Source organism: Symsagittifera roscoffensis, chromosome 9 (assembly GCF_963678635.1).
Source record: "Symsagittifera roscoffensis chromosome 9, txSymRosc1.1, whole genome shotgun sequence".
Taxonomy (NCBI): Eukaryota; Metazoa; Xenacoelomorpha; order Acoela; family Convolutidae; genus Symsagittifera; species Symsagittifera roscoffensis.
In genome coordinates this window covers 9,668,273-9,687,439 of record NC_087070.1, presented here as the reverse complement: position 1 = coordinate 9,687,439, position 19,167 = coordinate 9,668,273, and the positions used below count along the sequence as shown (strand labels likewise).

The 19,167-nt window shown below is 36.1% G+C and overlaps 2 protein-coding genes and 1 long non-coding RNA gene across 3 annotated transcripts; all 3 read left to right on the top strand.

The window, feature by feature from the left end:
- The first annotated feature begins 550 nt into the window (after nt 1-550).
- LOC134854715 (52 kDa repressor of the inhibitor of the protein kinase-like) lies at nt 551-1,768 on the top strand. Its single transcript, XM_063871070.1, has one exon. It carries the CDS (start codon nt 551-553, stop codon nt 1,766-1,768), a length of 1,218 nt encoding a protein of 405 aa, XP_063727140.1.
- A 5,041-nt stretch (nt 1,769-6,809) lies between these two features.
- LOC134854481 (uncharacterized) lies at nt 6,810-8,631 on the top strand. The gene is made up of 3 exons (XR_010164407.1): nt 6,810-7,415; nt 7,691-7,836; nt 8,576-8,631. It is a non-coding gene; the product is annotated as an uncharacterized LOC134854481 (long non-coding RNA).
- A 10-nt stretch (nt 8,632-8,641) lies between these two features.
- On the top strand, nt 8,642-18,617 carry LOC134854480 (uncharacterized). Its single transcript, XM_063870743.1, has 7 exons — nt 8,642-8,751; nt 9,610-9,743; nt 10,358-10,604; nt 12,868-13,145; nt 13,763-14,147; nt 14,865-15,279; nt 18,221-18,617. Exons 1-7 carry the CDS (start codon nt 8,669-8,671, stop codon nt 18,488-18,490), a joined length of 1,812 nt encoding a protein of 603 aa, XP_063726813.1. The 5' UTR covers nt 8,642-8,668; the 3' UTR covers nt 18,491-18,617.
- The last annotated feature ends 550 nt before the right edge of the window (nt 18,618-19,167 follow it).

The window sequence follows — 19,167 nt, the reverse complement described above, 5'->3', positions numbered from 1 at the left end:
ATAACGAAACGACTTCGTAAAGCAATAGCGGCAATTGGCAAACAGCTTTGCTTAGAATGAGTGACAGTAGTGCAAGAACTAGTGAAGCTGATTTGGAGTGCACAAGTTAAAAGAAAATAAGTGGGCTCACTTCTTTAATGTGATAGGTATGACCAGGGGCGGATTTAGGGGGGGGGGGGGCGGGGGGGGGGGCGGAATCCCCCCCCCCCTCAGGAATTTGACCGTAACAATTACCAAAGGTTCCCCCCTTTGAAAAATTTACTTAATTTTTTTTCAAAGGGCGCCTTTGGTGCCGGTGTCTTTGGCCTTTATATCAAAGAAAATTTTGAGGTGTGAAAATTCAAGGTGTGAAAGTGCGTCTTTTTTGAGGCCTCAAATTAGACTCATTTTTTGACTCGAGGCAGGTACCTGCTAACAGGTACCTGTCAACCTGCCTCATTCGCAGTATATATACCCCGTTCAAAACTACCTAGCTCATTCTAAAATCTTCTTCGCTGGACTTCACACTGCACTCTGGATTGGACCCTGGACTTCAACTTCAACCTTCCAGATGTCAAAGCAGACTGCTCCCAAGGACTCCAAGGCTGGAGTTCAAGCCATCATCAAGGAGCATCACCCTGCTGCCGTGTATGTGCACTGTGCTGCGCATTGCCTTAACCTGACTCTGGTCAATTCATCGAAAATTCTTCCGATAGGCCCTGCTTTTACCCTAGTTTCTCGAATCATCACCTTACTTCGCGGTTCTGCAAAGCGTTCTGATGCTTTCTGTGAGAACATACGGAAGTTGCAGCCCGAAGCTAGCAAAACTGCAATCCCAAAGATGTCTGACACTCGATGGGTTGAACGACACGATGCTGTTCTGACTTTTATCCAGCTGAAGCCTTCCATTGAAGCTACACTAGAAGACATCAGCAATTGGCCTGGGGAAAGCTGTGCTTCTGACTGCTGTGCTTATCTGGCTAGCATGATGCGGTCAGAGTTCTTGATTGCCCTGATGTCTATGAAGCACCTGCTGGGGGCGACTAAAGCTACCAGCATTGCTCTTCAGGGACCTCCGCTAGAATTGCCTCAGTCAATGGATCACATCCGGAACTTGCGTCACCTCTTTCAACAATGGCGCGATGGTGAAGGCAATGGCCGCTACGAAAAAGTCCATTCTGACGCTGCAAAGCTGGGCGATATTCGAATAGAGGGTAGAAGAGGCAGACCTCCTGTAGCATCATCGGCTTATGATCACTTCAGACAGACCGTTTACTTGCCCTTTCTTGATTTTGTCCTGATGGATCTCAAGGAACGCTTCGTTGGAGCAGCTTCTTCTTGTGCCCAAGTGTGCAAGCTGCTACCCCGTTGGATAAGTGAGAAGGATGCACAGGAGGAAGATTTTGATGATCTGGTCCAGTTATACGAAGGAATACTTCCAGATGGTGACTTCCCCAGCGAGTTCGAAGTTTGGAAAAATATGTGGCGCTTCCCCCTGTACACCGATACCCCAGAAACCTTTACAGCTGCACTCAGAGTGTGTCACAAAGCCACAATGCCAGTAATTTTTACTTTGCTCCAGATTGGTGCTTCCCTCCCAGTGACGGTATGCACTGCTGAGCGCTCTTTTTCGAGCATGAAACTACTAAAAAGTTACCTCCGCTCCAACATGAAGGAGGACCGACTCTCAAATTTGGCGCTAATTTACATTCACAAAGATGTAGAAATCAATGTCGAAGAGGTCATCGACAGATTTGCCGCAAAAAATCGAAGACTCAATTTTGTTTAATTTTGTTCATTTTCTTATTGTAAATAAATCATTGTTTTCGTCAAAACTTTTCTCAATCCGCCCCCCCCCCCCTCAAGAAAATCCTAGATCCGCGCCAGGGTATGACATTATTTCGGCGTTGGTGCTGTATTGACAATCATGCTATACCCGTGCCGAATAATTTTATATGATATTTGCTTTTTTAAAAGTAGTTTTGTCCCATGCAATTGCGTCCTCGAAATAATTCAAAGAAAAACTTGAAAAAGCTTTCATATAGGCCACGTTTCTTAATCAATAAAAAAGTTAGATTCTATTTACAGTGAGTTATTATTTGCTAGACTCTAAAAAAATGAAACTAAAACGGAATGTCCAAAATCAAACGAGACAACCAAAAAACAAAAACAAAAAACAAATGTAACCAACGAATCAGTTATGTTTGAAAATGTTTATTTTTTATTGTTATTGTTTTTTGTCATTGTTATTCATTTTTTTTATTATCGATTAATTCTATCATTTTTGTTTACTTTGTAACAAAACATTGACTTTTGTCTAAACTTTTGAATAATTACCACTTCTAACTTTCAGTATTATTTTTACAGAATTTTAAAGTATTAAAATACAGATATATCGATTATACGTCTAATTAATTTTAGTCTAATTGAAAGTTTGTCAAGATTAAAAAAAAATTCTGACGTTTTGCGCCCAAAAACTTTTTAAAGTCAGTTGATTTAATTGATAACTAAATCAAAACCCGACGGTCTCATGACTTATATCAAATGAAAAATTTTACCTGATTTACCGCGATATTTAAGTCGATGCCTTAAAAGTGTCTTTTTTGCAGTAATATCATTTATCTTGATTTATCTTGTGTATTCGCTAAAATAAAGGTATCTTGATATATTCAAGTGTTTTATGTTGTGTTTGTAAACTTCAAGCCTAGAAGAAAAATTTTTTGCATGTCGGTCCAAAATTTTGGTTTGTTTTACGTTGCTCGTTGAAGTTAACTATTCGATTTTTTTTAATTTTCGCAAAAAAAATTGACATGACTCCACAAAAAACGTCAAAAAGCTTGAAAAAAAGATCTACAGTCTGCTTAAAAATTATAGAAGAAGTGCCAGTTTCGAAGAAACTATCAACAAAAAGTTCAAAATAAAAATTTTGGCCTACTTTTTTCCTGTTTATTTTATGTTTTATTTCAGGTTTTTGAAGAAAATTTGATTATAAAAAGGAGCAGAGCTAAAATTCAAAAACTAGCTGCTAGTAGATGTTATAAACTTTTGAAAATAGAAAACAGCAAAATTTTCATGAGCTTTCAACTTTGATTTCAAATTAGCAGGATAAAGAGAAATTTATCTCTTTTTCCTGCTAATTTCATTTACAGTCTTAAGATAGATCAAGAGAGATTTTTTTGCTCGATACTTAGAAAAGTTTTGAAACTGTTCATCGTTTGAAAAAAACAATGAGTCGGATGTTTATTCATGCAGCTTGAATTGCAGAAAAACTTTACTGGCTCTGGAGTTTTCCCGGAATTGGTTTCCCGCAAGAAAAGGTTCGTTAGTCAGTGACACGCTTCAATAGAAGGAATTTTATGGCGTTTTAATGGCTTCTTATTATCAAAACATGCATAACTGCCATAGTTAGAAAAGGCTGTTAATGGTAAATTGTTTTTGCAAGTGTCCGCTCAAAACATCAATACAATCAGATGGTATAAGTTTTCCTTTTAAAAGTGCAAGTAGGGTGAAATTCTTTGCCTCAATTCAAGAAAGTCAGGATTATTTTTATTTGGTAGTTTTTTTTAATTTACCAGTTTTCGACGGAAAATTTTTGTACCAACCTGAAATATTGTTGTCCGGAGATCAAATATGGGAAAAAACTTTTCTTGTACACATTTTTTATTATTTGCATGAGGTTCCAGAATTTATTCCAGATTAAGCAACTTTTGTTGCGGATTCTGCAAATTTCGATGCAGTTTTCTCAAATTTGCCAGTTTTTGGAGCAATTTTGAGCAATAAAGTGTGGAAGCTATTTGTTCGTAGAATCCGATACACCAAAGATGATCAAACAAAAATTTGAAGAATAGAGAATCCGTGACAATTAGGTTTTCAGCCTTTTGTGGTATTCGCTTCCATTTGACAACATACACAGTTGGGCCTCGTATTGAACTCGGAAATTGTGGACATTTACAACGATGTTTCGCTTCGAATTCGGGTGATACGTCACAACTGTATAAAAAAAGTCAGCAACTATATTTTCGATAACCAAATTTGATCTGAACAAAAAAAATTCCAACAAAAAAAAACCTAAAAAAAATAATTTCGTTGTTCTGAACAGATTTACCACAATATAAACAATCTACTGTTGACTCACAGCGACAAAAATTATTTTCGTTTGGTAGGTTTTTTTATTTTAACAGTTTTCGACGGAAATTTTTTTGACCAACTGGAAGCGCAGTTTTTTTTGAGACAAACAAAAAGTCGAAACTCATCTTTTCTTGGGTTTTTTAAGCATTCTGCTCACAAAAAATCGCCACAATTATTGCCTGATTAACAGTCAAACAAAAGATTCCAATTATTTTGTAATAACCTCAAAAAAGACGACAATATTTAAGACTCTTGGTTTTCGAATCCTTAATTGTCAATTTTTTTGTGGTTATAACTAATAAATCAAATGGTTGCCATGATAAATATTTAAGACTCTTGGTTCTCAAAGTCTTAAATATATACCATGACAATTCATTTGATTTCAATCAATCAGGTGCGAGAGAATTTTAGATCAATGATTTCATATTTCGAGAAAAACAAATAGGGGCCCAATAAGACCCCCTTTTTGCTAAAGTTACCTTGTTTTGTCATGAAAATCTTAGATCCCTCCATGCAATTACAAATGTGTAATTTGCTGCCAATAGTGCACAGAATTTCTTAGTAAGGAGAAAGAAAAGAAGAAAGATTTATGAGGAAAATTGGCGACGAGTTGTCAAAACAACGAAAGTAGGAACAGACTTTTGGTGCTCATTAAGCACAGAGACACACATACACCTGTGCAAAACCTATAAAATCTAGAAAATCTAAAACTCGGCCGATGAAATGCTCCGGTTAATTTTATGTCATGTTTTTGGTCCTTGTTTTTTTATTTCAAGTTGACGTTAAAGATCTGGGAAAATTAAACCAATTTTGCAAAAACTTCTGGTTATTTTCTTGAGCTAAAGCCAAGAATTTATTCGGAAATTTATTTTCGGTTTTGTTGGCTGAAAAGGAACATGTTATTCAATTAAACCCAGTTGAGCTACTGGAATGTGACTTCTGCCAGGGTCTGGAATATTTCACAAACAAAAATCGAGCCAGGTATTGGAAACAAAAACAAGAATTATCTTCTTCTGATTAAAGATTGGAACGGGCCAGAAGTTATTTCTGGGTAACTGGAAACAATTATGAGTCCCTACTGTTGTGCACGTTGATTTCTAAATGAGAACAGATATTGTTTTGCAAAGCTTATTGAACATAAAATAAAATCAGAAAATTTGGCGAGCAATCAGAAACTGCTTTGGTGTCCAGAAAATGTATGTTTAACAATCAGGATTATAACTACCTTGATTATTACTTTTCCTTGCTGTTTATTCTTTCTGAAACTTTGAAATTGGAACCTGGAAATCTTTCTTTTTTGGAAAAAAAGAAGCCCTTTATTGTAACATAATCACTTCACTTTATTTTTCAAATTTCTTTTGAAATTTGCGGGTCAACTGCTCTATTATCACGCTCAGGTTCAGAAGTATTTCTAATTTTGACATTTTGCAAAAACTGGAAAACAAAAATTTTTATAAGGAGCCACTGAACTTTTTCGGGAAAAAAGGATGTAACTGTAAAATTTAGGTTAAAACAGATTTTATATAGCCGCAGTTTCGACAAAACTTTAAATTCACATTCTTTTATATGCCTAAAATTGTCTGTTTAACTTTTTTGTTTCTTAATATTACCGATTTTTGTTTGCCTGTGTATTTTGGAGACTGAAAAATGAGCAGTCAATTACGGCCTCTGTCTGCAATTGAAGAGGACGACCCCCACTTGTTCGACAACTTCTTCAAAGTGGCACTACATGGAACCCCATCGCCAACAGAAGAAACAGGGATGTTGTTCACACTTGAATTAATCAAAAATCAGCGCTTTTTCAAGGAAACAAAAACAAGAAATATTTTTCTGTTAGAGGTCCCAAATTGACCAAATTTCCATAGGATCCTAACCTGACCAAAAAACGGTATCTTAGATTTGGAGACCAGTTGTCAAAACAACGAAAGTAGGAACAGACTTTTGGTGCTCATTAAGCACAGAGACACACATACACCTGTGCAAAACCAAGTTAATATCCCCCCCCCCCAAAAAAACGTTTAGATAGGATGTTAAATTGGTTCGAATTCGAGTTTTCAGCCAGGTCCCGTAGAATTTCGCTGCTCTGAAGCCAAAACTCAACTGCTTTAAAAAAAAATCTTCCGGTTTTTCTGTCACATGAACTATGATGCAAAATCGAAGAATTTTGGAAACTTTTTTCTTAAAAATTGAGCAATCTACGCGCAATTTTTTGAAGTTTTGCTTCTTTGTCGCAGTAAATCAACCAAATAGAATGAGTCAAAATCATTTACTCTACGGAAGTTTCCGAGATAAAAAATTGCTTTTTATCAAACAAATAACCTTTACAAAAAATCACTACACTATATGATATATCTTGCCTACAAGCCACATTCTGCTAATTTTAATTGATGTGGCTAATAGCAGAGTTCCATCCCGCACCGAGCGCCCATGGAATCTAATCGATTATAATGGATTCCCGAGACAAAAATAATTGATTATAATCCATTACGGATGTAAAATTCAGACCGCGAAATCGATTATATAGCCATTTTAACCGATTATATTTGAACAAATATAATCCATTATAATCGATTATAATCCATTATTTTTGTCACTGACTTCGATTTTTTTGCCAAGATAATCCATTATAATCGATTTTTTTGAAATGAAAATCCATTATAATCCATTATAATTGATTATAATCCATTTCAGTTTTAAAACTAAATTCGATTATTTTTGCAAAATTTTGCAAATTTTGCGAGAAGTTTGCAGAATTTATGCCCTGTCTTTTACTAAATGCCAAGTCTCAACTTCGTCCCCTCGGCCCCTCAAGCTTTTTACCCCCACCCAGCACATTTGTTGAATTTTTGTTTATACTTCCAAGTATTGTGTAAAAGTTCGTATCAGATTTTATTTTCAGTTTTGCATACCGAAATTGTCAAGTAAAAAGCTCGCTGCTTTTTCAATATTTTTACAGGATCATGTAATGATTCAATGGCTGTTTTGTAGTTCAGACGCATTCTAGTTGAAACCCATAGTAGGTTTTCTAATTTCAATTTCATCTTTCATTTTTTGCATTCTGTCATTTGATAAGTTACATATATTTTTTGGTGATGTCAAAAAATAAGTCTCCCTATTGTTACCAGAAGAAGACACTCTTGCAGAACACCCGTACTCTGTTCCGAACTCATCAGCTGCGAAACAAGAACGCCTGAAATTGGATACAAGCGGACTGGATGATCCGCTCTCGGCAAACAATAATGACTCAGTGGGATCCCAAGACAACAGTCACTTTTCACCTGTTGCCAACACTTTGCCCCACCACCAAGGCATGTCTTAAATTGTTAAACAATTTTAATATTATTTGATTTAAATATTTCTAGTGTTTATTGTATAATCACAACTTCTAGGGATATTATTTTTCTTTTTTTTCTATAAATCTGTAATTTTTTAAGATTTTTTGAAGGAAATAATAAATCTGAAAAATTTTTGATGTCCCTTTTTTGTAGAATCACAAATTGGTGTCAATAAAATTTTTCTTTCTTCCTTTCATATGTAAATTGTATTTTTTTATTGCGACGGTATGAATTTATGAAGATTTCAGGCGTTCTGGATTCCAATTGTGCCCACAGACCCAGATTCAACAGCGACCACAGTGACTTCAACAGTGACGTCATCCTCGCTCATCCAGAAGGGGTGGGGGAGGGAAACCAACGATATGCAAGCCCGTATGAGTCACGTGGATTTGTGGTATATCGATCATAACTTTTAACTTTGCATGCGCTCCAGTAACTACTGGAAAAGATACTTCGAGACCAAGTTAATATCCCCCCCAAAAAAAAACGTTTAAATAGGATGTTAAGTTGGTTCGAATTCGAGTTTTCAGCCAAGCAGAATAGAGCATTTCAAAAGTAGCGTTTAGCAAATTTAATGTATATTGAAAGTTGGGGTGCAGGATCTTATTTCAGTCTATTGCGACGAGAGGATTTAAGCTGATCTAAAGTTTTTAGCGCCAAAAGTAAACCAATTTTTGGTCAGCCGTTTTTTGCCTTTATAATTGCTGCAAATGTTCTGGGAATAGAAGATATTGTACAGATATACGATCGTTGGGTTGGGGGCAGATTTTTAAAAACATTTCAAAACTTTGGCGACCTTTTTTAGATTGACCAAACTGACTTTCCGAGCATTCCCATAACACTATAAAGACCCTATTTTGCAAAATTTTAAGCGCCGAAGGCACAATTTTGAAAAAACAGTCCAAAAATGCCGTTTTTGGGCACATTTTTGAAATTTTGACCAAAAAATTAAGTTTTTTTTTGGCGCGCGCTCCTCTTTACAGTTAGTATATAATGGCGCCCAAGGCGCCTTTAGAAAATTTTCACTATAAGTTGAAAATGGATGGAAAAAAAACAAAACCATAAATTGGAGATGTTTATGCGAGGTGTATGACCATCATTTTTTGTCAACTCGGGCAAATCTCATTTTTCAGGGAGGATCGCACTACGGGACTATGGTGTTGCACCCAACAGTTGGTGGGGGTGGGGGTGGGGGAGGGGGTGGGGGGCATTATGCTGAGATTGGCATGTATGAGTCACTGCCCAGGAGTACAAGAAGTAGGACTCACTACAGACGAGCAGACAGGTCATCACGTGTTCCCCTCACAAAGTTAGAAACACAATTCATTAGTTGTTTAATGTGGCTAAGAACAAATAAACATTTTCGGGTTTGGCACAGTACGCTCCCCTCTTTTAAATGATAGCGTATATTGATGGCAACGACGGCATCAGAAAACTAAAAATTTTTATCGTGGAAAAACTGGATGTGGTCAAGCAATACCAGAGGGAATCTTTTTGGAAGTGAATATATGCGGTTCATGACGGGAGATTTCTCTCAGCTCTAAGAAACCGTATCTTGGTTTTCATGCAAAACCTGTCTATCTTACAGATAGTAAAACTCAAAGTGTTTGAGAGCGTTGTAAAAACGTAAGCGCTTTTTTCGAAAAAAGCAGTGCCGATGATTAATTATTACAGACATTTGGGGCCCTTCAAACATGCGCTTGTTTTGATCATCGTGGTATCTTATAAACCACTTGACAAATTCACGTGTGCTATTTACTTCAATCAAAACGAAAAAAGCCTCTTGTAATAATGAACACATAACCGATCAAAATTAGCCAAAAAATGACACAGAAAACGCACCGTGAATGCTTATGAAAACCACGCAGTTGCCGAACCGACAACTTAGTTGATTGGTTCACCTACTTTGCTGTAAAAGTATTTAAAACCGGCTCAAATTGAGTCAAGCCGCGAAATTGCAATAACAGTGCGGCTTTATTAATCATTGGCGCAAATTAAATTTGGTGCTCTAAATCTCTGGACAGTTTCTTATCACGCTGTTGAAAAATTGAAAAGCTTGATTTATTATTTATTTTTATCTGAGTTTAATTAAGTAATTAGAATTTCTCATTTTGTTTCTATACACTTGGTGTGTTAGAAAAAAATTGGGCTAAATTTTGTGACGCAGATATAGACACAGATCCAGGGACCAATCCAGGGACAAGTCCAGGGATTCGTCGAGGGGGGATTATTCGCATTGTGGAACGGGGGAGGGGGATTATCTGAAGTACTCTCATCCTTACTCCGTCATAGAAACACCAGGTATGGACGCTGAACAGCAACTATCACTGGCAAGTATTTTAGAACCCAAAATTATACCCGGGTTGACAGCCATACACTTAAAATGCAAGTCATAGGGTTCCATACAATTTATCTATGAAAAAATTCTAGTCACACAATTCTCAAAATTATGGGAATGGTACGGCTAGCATTTTTATCAAACTAAAAAGTTTTCGCCATTGATAATAAAAGTCATTAGTTTAAAAACGGCCCTCATAAAAATAGTATATAGTTGAAAAAATTGGATTTTTTTTTAATTTTTATGCCGAAAAAAAGTATTGAAAAATTGCTAGTCATACAATTTTCATACCTATAGTCTTTTTACACTTTTTTAAATCTATGAACTGCATGGGAAACTGTATGAATTTTTCAACCCGGGTATGGGTATGGCTATTGCAATTTTTTGAAAAAACTATGGACTCCTAAAGGTTCTTATACATTTTAAGTTCATAATAATTGGAGGATTTAGAGAAAAAAGGAACAAGTTGAGTTCATAGTAAGTTTCTCTTTTTTCTTTATCATCAGTTTGGTCTTGTTTGCAAAGTTCATGAAAATCGAGTTCAATGTCAAAGTCATCGCTTGTCACGTGACTTTAGGAGCTCCAAGGAGGAACAACAACCGACGTTACCGTGGAAGTAAAGATAAAAACAAATCGAGTGGGAGAGGGAACAGTCGTAGTAGTCATCGGTGGGGGGATCAAAAAGGGGCAACATCAGTTGGGACGCTGAGGAGCAGCAGTAGGCGAGTGGGGGACAGTCGTCCTCATAGTAACTATTACTCCATTGGGGGTGATAGGAGAGACGGTAGTAGAAGTAGGAAGACGTCAGAAGCGACCTATAGAAGGTGATTTTCCTCAATTTACAGAAACTAAGAGTAGTTTTTTGTTCGATTATTTGTTTGATAAAGCAGATTTTGCTTCATTAAACAGTTAGTGTTTGCCTATTTTTGGATTTCTGATTACGCCGCATAATAAATTATCATAACAATGCGATGAATAATTATCGGTAACTTTTCATTTCTTGCAAGAACTTACATTTCTTATTTTTTTGTAGTTTGTAGCCGCCATTGAGGTAATCGAAAAACAGAATTTTTCATTGAAAATAAAAATTCGACCTTTTTGGAGACCTTATGGGTTTTTCGATATTACAGCAGAGGCATGCAAGTGCATTTGAGAACAGTGGATATTCTTCAATTTGTTCAAATTTGCTTTACAGGATACAACAAAACGAGGCTGCTCGTTTTATGGCGTCGCCCCTTGTGTTCCGATTGTCTTTTTTTGTTCATTAAGTCGTGTTTGATGTCTATAAAAAAACTTTTAAAAAATGAGTTTTTAAACATTTCTCGAGTTATTTTAAAAGCTTATCCTAACAAAATTCCTCGCATATTAGAGCAAAGCCTTGAATGTTCGGACTACACTTTTACTGGTTCGAGTAATTTTTATTAATCAAACTAAGATAAATAAAAATTTTAACTGAACCAATGTTATCAAAAGTTCTAAACTTTAAGAAGAACTTATATGACTGATTATGAGTGCGGGATAAACCGCCACGCGTGATCAATTTACACTTTAAAACTATTGAGTAGTGTTCGTAGAAAGTTTGCCTCATGAAGGCTAGTAGTGTCTAGCAAACTCGCTTCGCAATTGACAATTCCCGGGTCAAACACCACAATCCCTAAAGTTGCTTTCTAAACTTGGCCTGATAAGAAAAAATTCTTCAAGCATAACTGCAAGCTCAGTTTTTTGAAACTATTATTTGAGATTAACGCCGACTCTATTCTTCGCTACAACTCCAATTGTTCCGACATTGAATATATAGCGGAATAATTATGCTTGGGGTGGTTTTTTATTCAGTCACCCTTCGAAAATAAGCTTTTTCGAGCAATTTTTTTTCAGCTTTTGAAAGACATTTTTGCCTGGAGTTTAAAAGAGAAAAATAAGTTAGGTCATTTTTTGTCAAGTTGTAAGGTTTCAAAACTGCTAGTTTTGCCAATTAGAGATAACCAATGCTAGATACATTGCGTTACTATAACACACGTAAGCGGCGGATTTGAATCGTTCCAAAATGAATAGAGACAAATCTTTTGGTCGAGTTATTGCAACACAAAATTTTTGTTCCGACTTTCGTAACGAAAGTAACGGAATATTTGTGCTCGGGGTGGGTTTCTTCAGAAAAACTTCAGCTTTTTAGTCAGCCATTTATGACGGTTTTTTCATATCATTCCAAAGCTATTGTTGTCCTGAGCTTAAAATTGAAAAAGTATTTCACCTGTGATCATTTTGGTCAATTTGGGACAATTAACGCGCGATATATTTTGCGCTATTAACGCGTAAGCGTAGATTTATTCCGTTATAGAAATTGTTCCAAATTGGTTGAATCAAGCTTATTTGCCATAATTGATTTGTTACTAGGAGCGAAATTTATCACTTTGTACTTTATATGGCGTGCAATGGAATGATTTTCTCATAAAATCTCATATTTTTTTTAATGTTATTACTGCACCATAGACCTTAAGAGACACTCATAACATTCAGGGCTTCGCCGTGATACGAGCAGTTTTGTTTATCCCTTTGTGTTTTCTATAGCATGTGGGGTATATAGCACCTATTTTTTCAATTTAGTTTACTGTCGAATCTTTTTTTCAACCAAAAAATTTTTACTTGGCCTTTAAGTGCAATCAAAACATTTAGGGCTTTGCCCTGATAAACGGGCAATCTTGTTTTGGAACTAAAATGCAATTTTGAGACCCAATGAAATAAATTACGCCTACAGCATGAGTCACTGCTTTGCAAATGAAAATGACAAAACAACGGCTATTATTGTTTTTCAGTTTTCAACTTTTTGCTCAAATTATAGTGGTTTTCCTTCTCATAAACTAACGTGGGGTTTTTTCGAAAATGGCAAAAGTGCAATCCAGATTTTTCTTGAGGGGGTGGAAGTTCAAAATATTTTGCCCCTCTCCCACTAAAAACTAGCATTTTTGTCTATACGTGGTCGGCTAGAAATAGATATCGTCAAATGGTACCAAAGGGGGATCCTTAGTCTGGTGAGCTTGTTCTCAAAATCACGTAGACATCTACCCTTAAACCGCTTGTTTTTTCTTTCAGTGTGAGTCACTACCGTGCAATTGGGGTTGACCGGAGTGCCGATTCCAGTCATAGTGGACACATCTTGGGGGGCAGAGAACACAGAGACAGAAGACACTCTAAGAGTAGGGGGGATCATTACGGGGTGGGGAGTAGAGAGAGGGAGATTGTGGTGTTGGAGGAGGACTACTCCCTGATGTTGTTGTGGGTGCGGCGGGTGATGGCAGGGGTCTCCTTCTGTCTCTACCTCCTCGTCATCCTTCTCTTCATTCTATTCGCAACTGCAACGCCCCAAATGGGTAAATTGTTATTTCCTCCCCCCCCACCCCCTAAATGGGTAAATCGTTATTGTAACGCCCCAAGTGGATGAATTTACTTTTGTAAAAACTGTTTTTGGTTTTCTTTGTCTATGCTCTCATGAACCCAAATGAATGAAATTTTCCTCTCACTTTTGTCTACTTGTTGTCAAATAGAGGGATTGATATGCTCAAATGTTTGAAAAGTGACTTTGAAGTCGTCTAATTTATTTTAACTTTAGTGAGGTTGAAAAATTGAATCCGAAACTCAACCGATCCGAGCCTTCTAGAATACAAAGGCCACCTTAGATAATTATTACTCTCTGTAAGATCGGTGCTTTAACAAGTTAAATTTATTTAAAAAAAAAAAACAATTTTTGTACTGCTGCGCAGCCGGATATTATTATAAATTAAAAAGGGGTTAGACCGCACGAAACGAACTAGGGTTTTGTATGTCGTATCATATGCCCCAGCTAAAAGCAGATTGCATCTTTTTTTCTTGATACAGAAATAATTATACAATACAGAGCTCTAATTTTCAAACTGAATAAAAAATTTGTTGTCCGGAATTTTAAAAAAACGCGGAATGATTTTAATTGACATTGTGGTATCTTTTCCAGGCATGTTCCACAGCTCGTTATCCGACGCACTGAGCAGCCAAGAAACCCCCCTCCAACCCCCATCTACATACTACCTCCTAATAGCACTTGTATACATCTGGAACCTAGTCTGGATTCTCTGGTCCCAAAGTGTGCTCTTTAGTCAATCTTCAGATGCTACTGAGGGGGCTGTAGATGGCGAAGATGGGGAGGGGGGATGTCTATTCCGACTGTCTCCCCCCGTTTTATCCCTTTCGTTTTACTCTCATTTAATTCTCCTGTTGTGTGGACTGTGTCTATGGCCATTTTTGGCGGACATTAACTACCCTTATGCCTGCCTGTGGCTTGTGATTCTTGTCTTGTTGTGCGCAGTATCTGCATCAGTGTCGCTTTGCTACAACTTCAGGTACAAATATTCCTTCTAATGTTGGAAAAAAAATTTGTCTGGGGAATAAAATGCAAATTTTTGTCAAAAACTGATCGTTGAAAATCTAATATTAAGATTATAATTAGAATAATTTATAAATTTCAGCAATTTGAAGGTTTCAGCTCTGTTTGTAGAAAAAATGTAATAAAGTGAAGTTGTTTGTTTCAACGCGCTATTTCGCCACATTTATATGATTAATTTAGCGCGTTTTAGATAAAAATTATAGTATTAAGTAGAATAAAAATGTAGACCCAGGGGCGGATTTAGGGAGGGGGGACGGGGGCGTACTCTTCCCTTTCCCTCCCCCTCCTCCCCCCCCCCTCAGGGATTCGGTAATTTTTATGAAATCCATTTGGTAATTTTTAAGAAATCCATTTTTGGTGACAGACCCTAAAGTTTTTCTAAAGGCGCCTTCGACGCGCCAATGTATACTAACTTTGATGGGGAGCGCGCGCCAAAAATAAACTCGATTTTTTTTGTTCAAATTTTCCAAAAATGGCCTTTTTAGTGCTTTAGGAGAGCTCCGAAAATCAATTTGGTCGGCCTAAAAATATATTTTTTTTGAAAATCCGGCCCCCCTCGAGAAAATCCTAGATCAGCCCCTGTGTAGACCCATAAAAAGGAAACTTTTGACGCTTCTAAACTTTGTTTCAAGAATCCAACTATCGCAGTTGAAGATTAAGTTTTTCATTTTAGTGGCAAAAGAGACCAATTGCTTTCCGATTTCACTCGGGAGTTCTGGATCCTCAAGATATTCGCCCAGAACGGAGTCCTATCTATTCCCTGTCTCTTACTCTTCGAACTGTGCAATGTCATCACCCATTTAGTCAACCTTGAGGGGGGATCGGAAAATACTGCAATTAACATATTAATGCCTCTAACGTGCGTGATCTTAATCGTCTATTCAGCTGCAGATTTTCTCATATTCGAACATGTTCTGCGTTTTGTGGTTTCGCCCTACTTGGTGTCAATTTGGTTCGCAATCAATCTTCTGGCCAAGAATATTGACAGTAGCAATAGCCAGGATAGTGAGGGGGAATCACAACAAGATGAAGATAGTGGTGGTGATAGTTCTTCGCAGTTATTTGTATTCTGTATTGCTCTATGCATGGTTAGTTTTCGCAACAACTTTGAAATCTAAACTTCGGAAATTTGATCTAATTTCTGTTCAACTTTCATAGATAATCGTCGATTTATCCTTAAAAACCCAGTTTTATTAATATTTACATCATTGATTTGGTGATGATTTTTTTTCAGCGATAAATTGGCAACGTCTCATTGATTAATCAGAACTGGGAAGTTGAATTTTTGTCAGGGATGATTCAGAAAAAAAATTAGCAATGAAACTTTTTTGTCAAACTTTATTTTGAAAAGAGAATATCACAACAAGCATATTGATTCTTTCATATGATGAGCGTTCAGTAATATCATCAACTATTTGAAATCAAATAAGCTACGGTGACAAAAAAAGATGCACAAGTGACTGAAAACCTATAGATTGTGAGGTCGATCCCCGTTAAGACTTGCTACTTTTGCGCTTTTTTGAAAAATCCAAAAGTCAAAGCTAAGTTATTGATAAATAAATGATGGCTAAATGGCCAATTTTCCTTTAACAAAATCATTGATGTACTTCGATGACATTGTGATTTATTGATGATTTTTTTCTACAACCTGACAAATTGTAAGAACGAATACTTGTTTTGATAAAAATCAATTTTCACGATAAGAGACTACGCTCAAAATTTAAAAAAGTTCTGGTTTGATTTCCATATTGAAATCAGCGCTGTAAATTCTTGAAAAGAGTGACCAACATTGATGAGTAAGCGATTTCTGTTAAAGCAATTTTTTAGCCCTAAATTAGCAATTATATAGAGCTAACTTAAAATAGGTTTTAAAGCGACGAACTGGACTAAATCATTGCAGGTTTTAAGTTTGTGGAAAATAACAATCACAAAAAAAAATCGTTCGTGTTTTTTTCCAGAAACCTATAGCAGACTAGGCACATATGTTAACTTTTCTTCACTACCCGTCAAAACTAATTATCTAACAACTTTCAGTTTAGCACTGATTTTCCTTTGAATAACCAATAAGGAAATGCTGAGATATTGCAGATCTAGCAATGCAGCTTTGGGCGAGATAACCTGAACAAGACTGCTCGTGTATCAAGTCAAAACCCTGAAAGTTTTCTTTCGAAAAATGTCGATAAACAATCATTTTTGTGCTGCCAATATCAATTGCAACCGCTAAAATTTGAGCGGCTTTAACTTGGCTTTTGTGAATGCGGATATTTTTTAGACATAAGAAAGTATTGAAACTATCCAAGTACTATTCGAGCAGCGATGCCATCCACATTTTAATCAACTGAAAGCATTTTCGCTTGGCATTTCAACGATATCCGGATTGAAACCCACCCATATTCTGTCAATTTTCTACAATCGTTCTGAAGTAATAAAAAACCTCCCCAGACATATATATTCCTCAATTACTTCGAAAGCCGAAAAAAAGCGTTGAACACTAATTTTCACATGGGTACAGCTGGCAATGATTTAGAGTGGGGCAACGACCCGTGTTGCGGAAACGGTAAAATAGCACTTTTAAAAATGGTGCTCTAATAGCCACAAAACAATCATTCTAGATCTTTATGATCTTGGAAAAACAATCAGAAACGAAAACGAAAAGCTGAGAAACCTGAATAAGTATTAGTCGAGATGTTTTTATTCAGACCAATTTTTCAAAAGTTGACAGCGTATGTTTATCGATCCAGAAAAAATTAGATTGCCAATCAAATATACTTGCAATAGACTAAAATTTGGATGGCCTTGCTGCAAAATTAATACTTAAAAATTTTTTTGCGTGGCAAATTATATGCACTCTTAATCATTACAAATTGAATTGAAGGCAACTATAATTGGCTATATTAATTCTACTCAAATATTAGCATTTGCAGTAGATATTGGAGGTACATAATTTTTTTTTCATCAAAAAAACTTTGAACAAAAACTATTCGAGAACAGTAAAGGGGCAGTCGGAATATTCAGCGCTTTGCCCTGATATAAGAGCAGTCTTGTTCATTTTCTCTTCAAATGACCATATGTATTTGACTTATCTCATAACTTTCAATATTTCTGGTTGTTTTTCATCATCTACTTGCAGACATATTTTGATTTTGATCAAACTAAATAGTCTACATAGTTAATCAAACCATGTACAGTGCTGATTTAAATTAACCGGACCAAAACGCGTTAAACTCGAAATTTAAAACGCGTTTTTCTCAAATTGGGTTGAGTTTAGGTAAAAACTTATTATGACAAAACTTGCTTAAAATTTTAGCAGAATTAATATGGTGTAATTTGTTTTGCAAAATTCGGGCCCAAATTTTTACCCCAAAAATGGGTCATTTTGGCTTTTCTTAGTTAATCAAAAATTACCCCAAAAATAACGAATCGATCACAGACATAATTATATCAAAGTGAGCCCCTTACGTAGCCCAACAAACTTTAAGAAGGGTATATTCTCCAAAACATTTTGTAAACTAATTTATTTTTGTTTGATAGACAAAAAAGGTCTTTTTCACTAAATAAAATAACCACTTTTGATTTAAAAACAATTTTTTTTGGAGAATATACCCTTCTTAAAGTTTGTTGGGCTACGTAAGGGGCTCACTTTGATATAATTATATCTGCGATCGACCTGTTTTTTTTTGGCGTAATTTTTGATTAACTAAGAAAAGCCAAAATGACCCATTTTTGGGGTAAAATTTTGGGCCCGAATTTTGCAAAACAATTTCCACCATATTAATTGTGCTAAAATTTTAAGCAAGTTTTGTCTTCATAAGTTTTCACCTAAACTCAACCCAATTTGAGAAAAACCCGTTTTAAATTTCAAGTTTAACGCGTTTTGTCCGGTTAATTTAAATCAGCACTGTAGTCTAGCTAAAAAAAACTACACATGATTTTGAATAAAATTGCGAACATTTCCTAGTTTTTGTCATGACATCGTTTCCAAGTCGAGCTTTGAAGACGCTTACTTTAGATGTTCTTTAATTCTAACAGATATCTCTGGTATTGGTGCTATTGCGTCTTTTCCACGCTTGCTACCAGTCACTGGCGTCTTCAGAACAGTTCTCAGACGCCAACCATCCCCACCCGGACGACATAGAAATGGCCCTGCAGGGAATAGAAAGGGGGGACCTTAGTCCCCGGAGTCCCCCCAGAATGGAACCCCCCTCGGACGAACATCAAATCACTCCTAGAGATACTCGATACGTGAACGATAGTGTTGACGATGAAAAAGACGACGATGGAAGCAAAGACATAGATTGAAAGTGAAAACCAAGTCGATTATGAGAGCAGAGCTCAGAAAATTAATTATTGAAACAACCACTTTGTAATTTTTGATATGATAATACTCATTAAATTAATTTTAGTTGTAGTTCAATAATCAATCAAATTAGTTTGCTTTTTTGTATGTCACTGTTTTGGAAGAATTTTGGGTTCTCAGTTTTTTCCCCACAAAAAAGTGTCCCCTCGCAAAAAACATTAGGTATTATATTATATTTACACTGACTTGAGAAATCAAAACAAATGTTCCCACAGCAAAGCGAGGAGAAATTTGGCAACCATTTGTTTCTTTTTTTTCAATTTTTTTAGCCAAATCAGTTACTTAAGATATACTTCAGATGAGGTTGAGAGCTATTCAATTTCGAAACCCTTACTTTTTTATTTGATTGATATTTCCAAAATTTCTGAAATTTTTTTAAAGGAAAACAATTGAAAATCTGCTTTTTAGTCAACGTATGAGTGAGAAAAGCCAGCGATTAGGAGGAAAAGCTGTCAATTCAGATTACTAAAACTAAAAATATAGATCTGAAACGCTAAATTTTGAATTTTGTTTTGCTCTTCCCGGGAAAAAAAATTCGTTGCCTACAGGTTTTTTTTGTCAAGGGTGGGAGTAAAGTGATAGGCATGTGTGCCTATTGCGTGCGATAGTTATTTATTCA

What these genes read in the sequence shown, in the direction of transcription:
- LOC134854715 (XM_063871070.1), top strand. Translation starts at nt 551, where the DNA reads ATGTCAAAGCAGACTGCTCCCAAGGACTCCAAGGCTGGAGTTCAAGCC.
- LOC134854480 (XM_063870743.1), top strand. Translation starts at nt 8,669, where the DNA reads ATGTATGAGTCACTGCCCAGGAGTACAAGAAGTAGGACTCACTACAGA. An exon ending in TCAGAAGCGACCTATAGAAG is followed by an intron (nt 10,605 to 12,867) that starts GTGATTTTCCTC and finishes TTTTTCTTTCAG; the next exon opens with TGTGAGTCACTACCGTGCAA. An exon ending in AACTGCAACGCCCCAAATGG is followed by an intron (nt 13,146 to 13,762) that starts GTAAATTGTTAT and finishes TATCTTTTCCAG; the next exon opens with GCATGTTCCACAGCTCGTTA.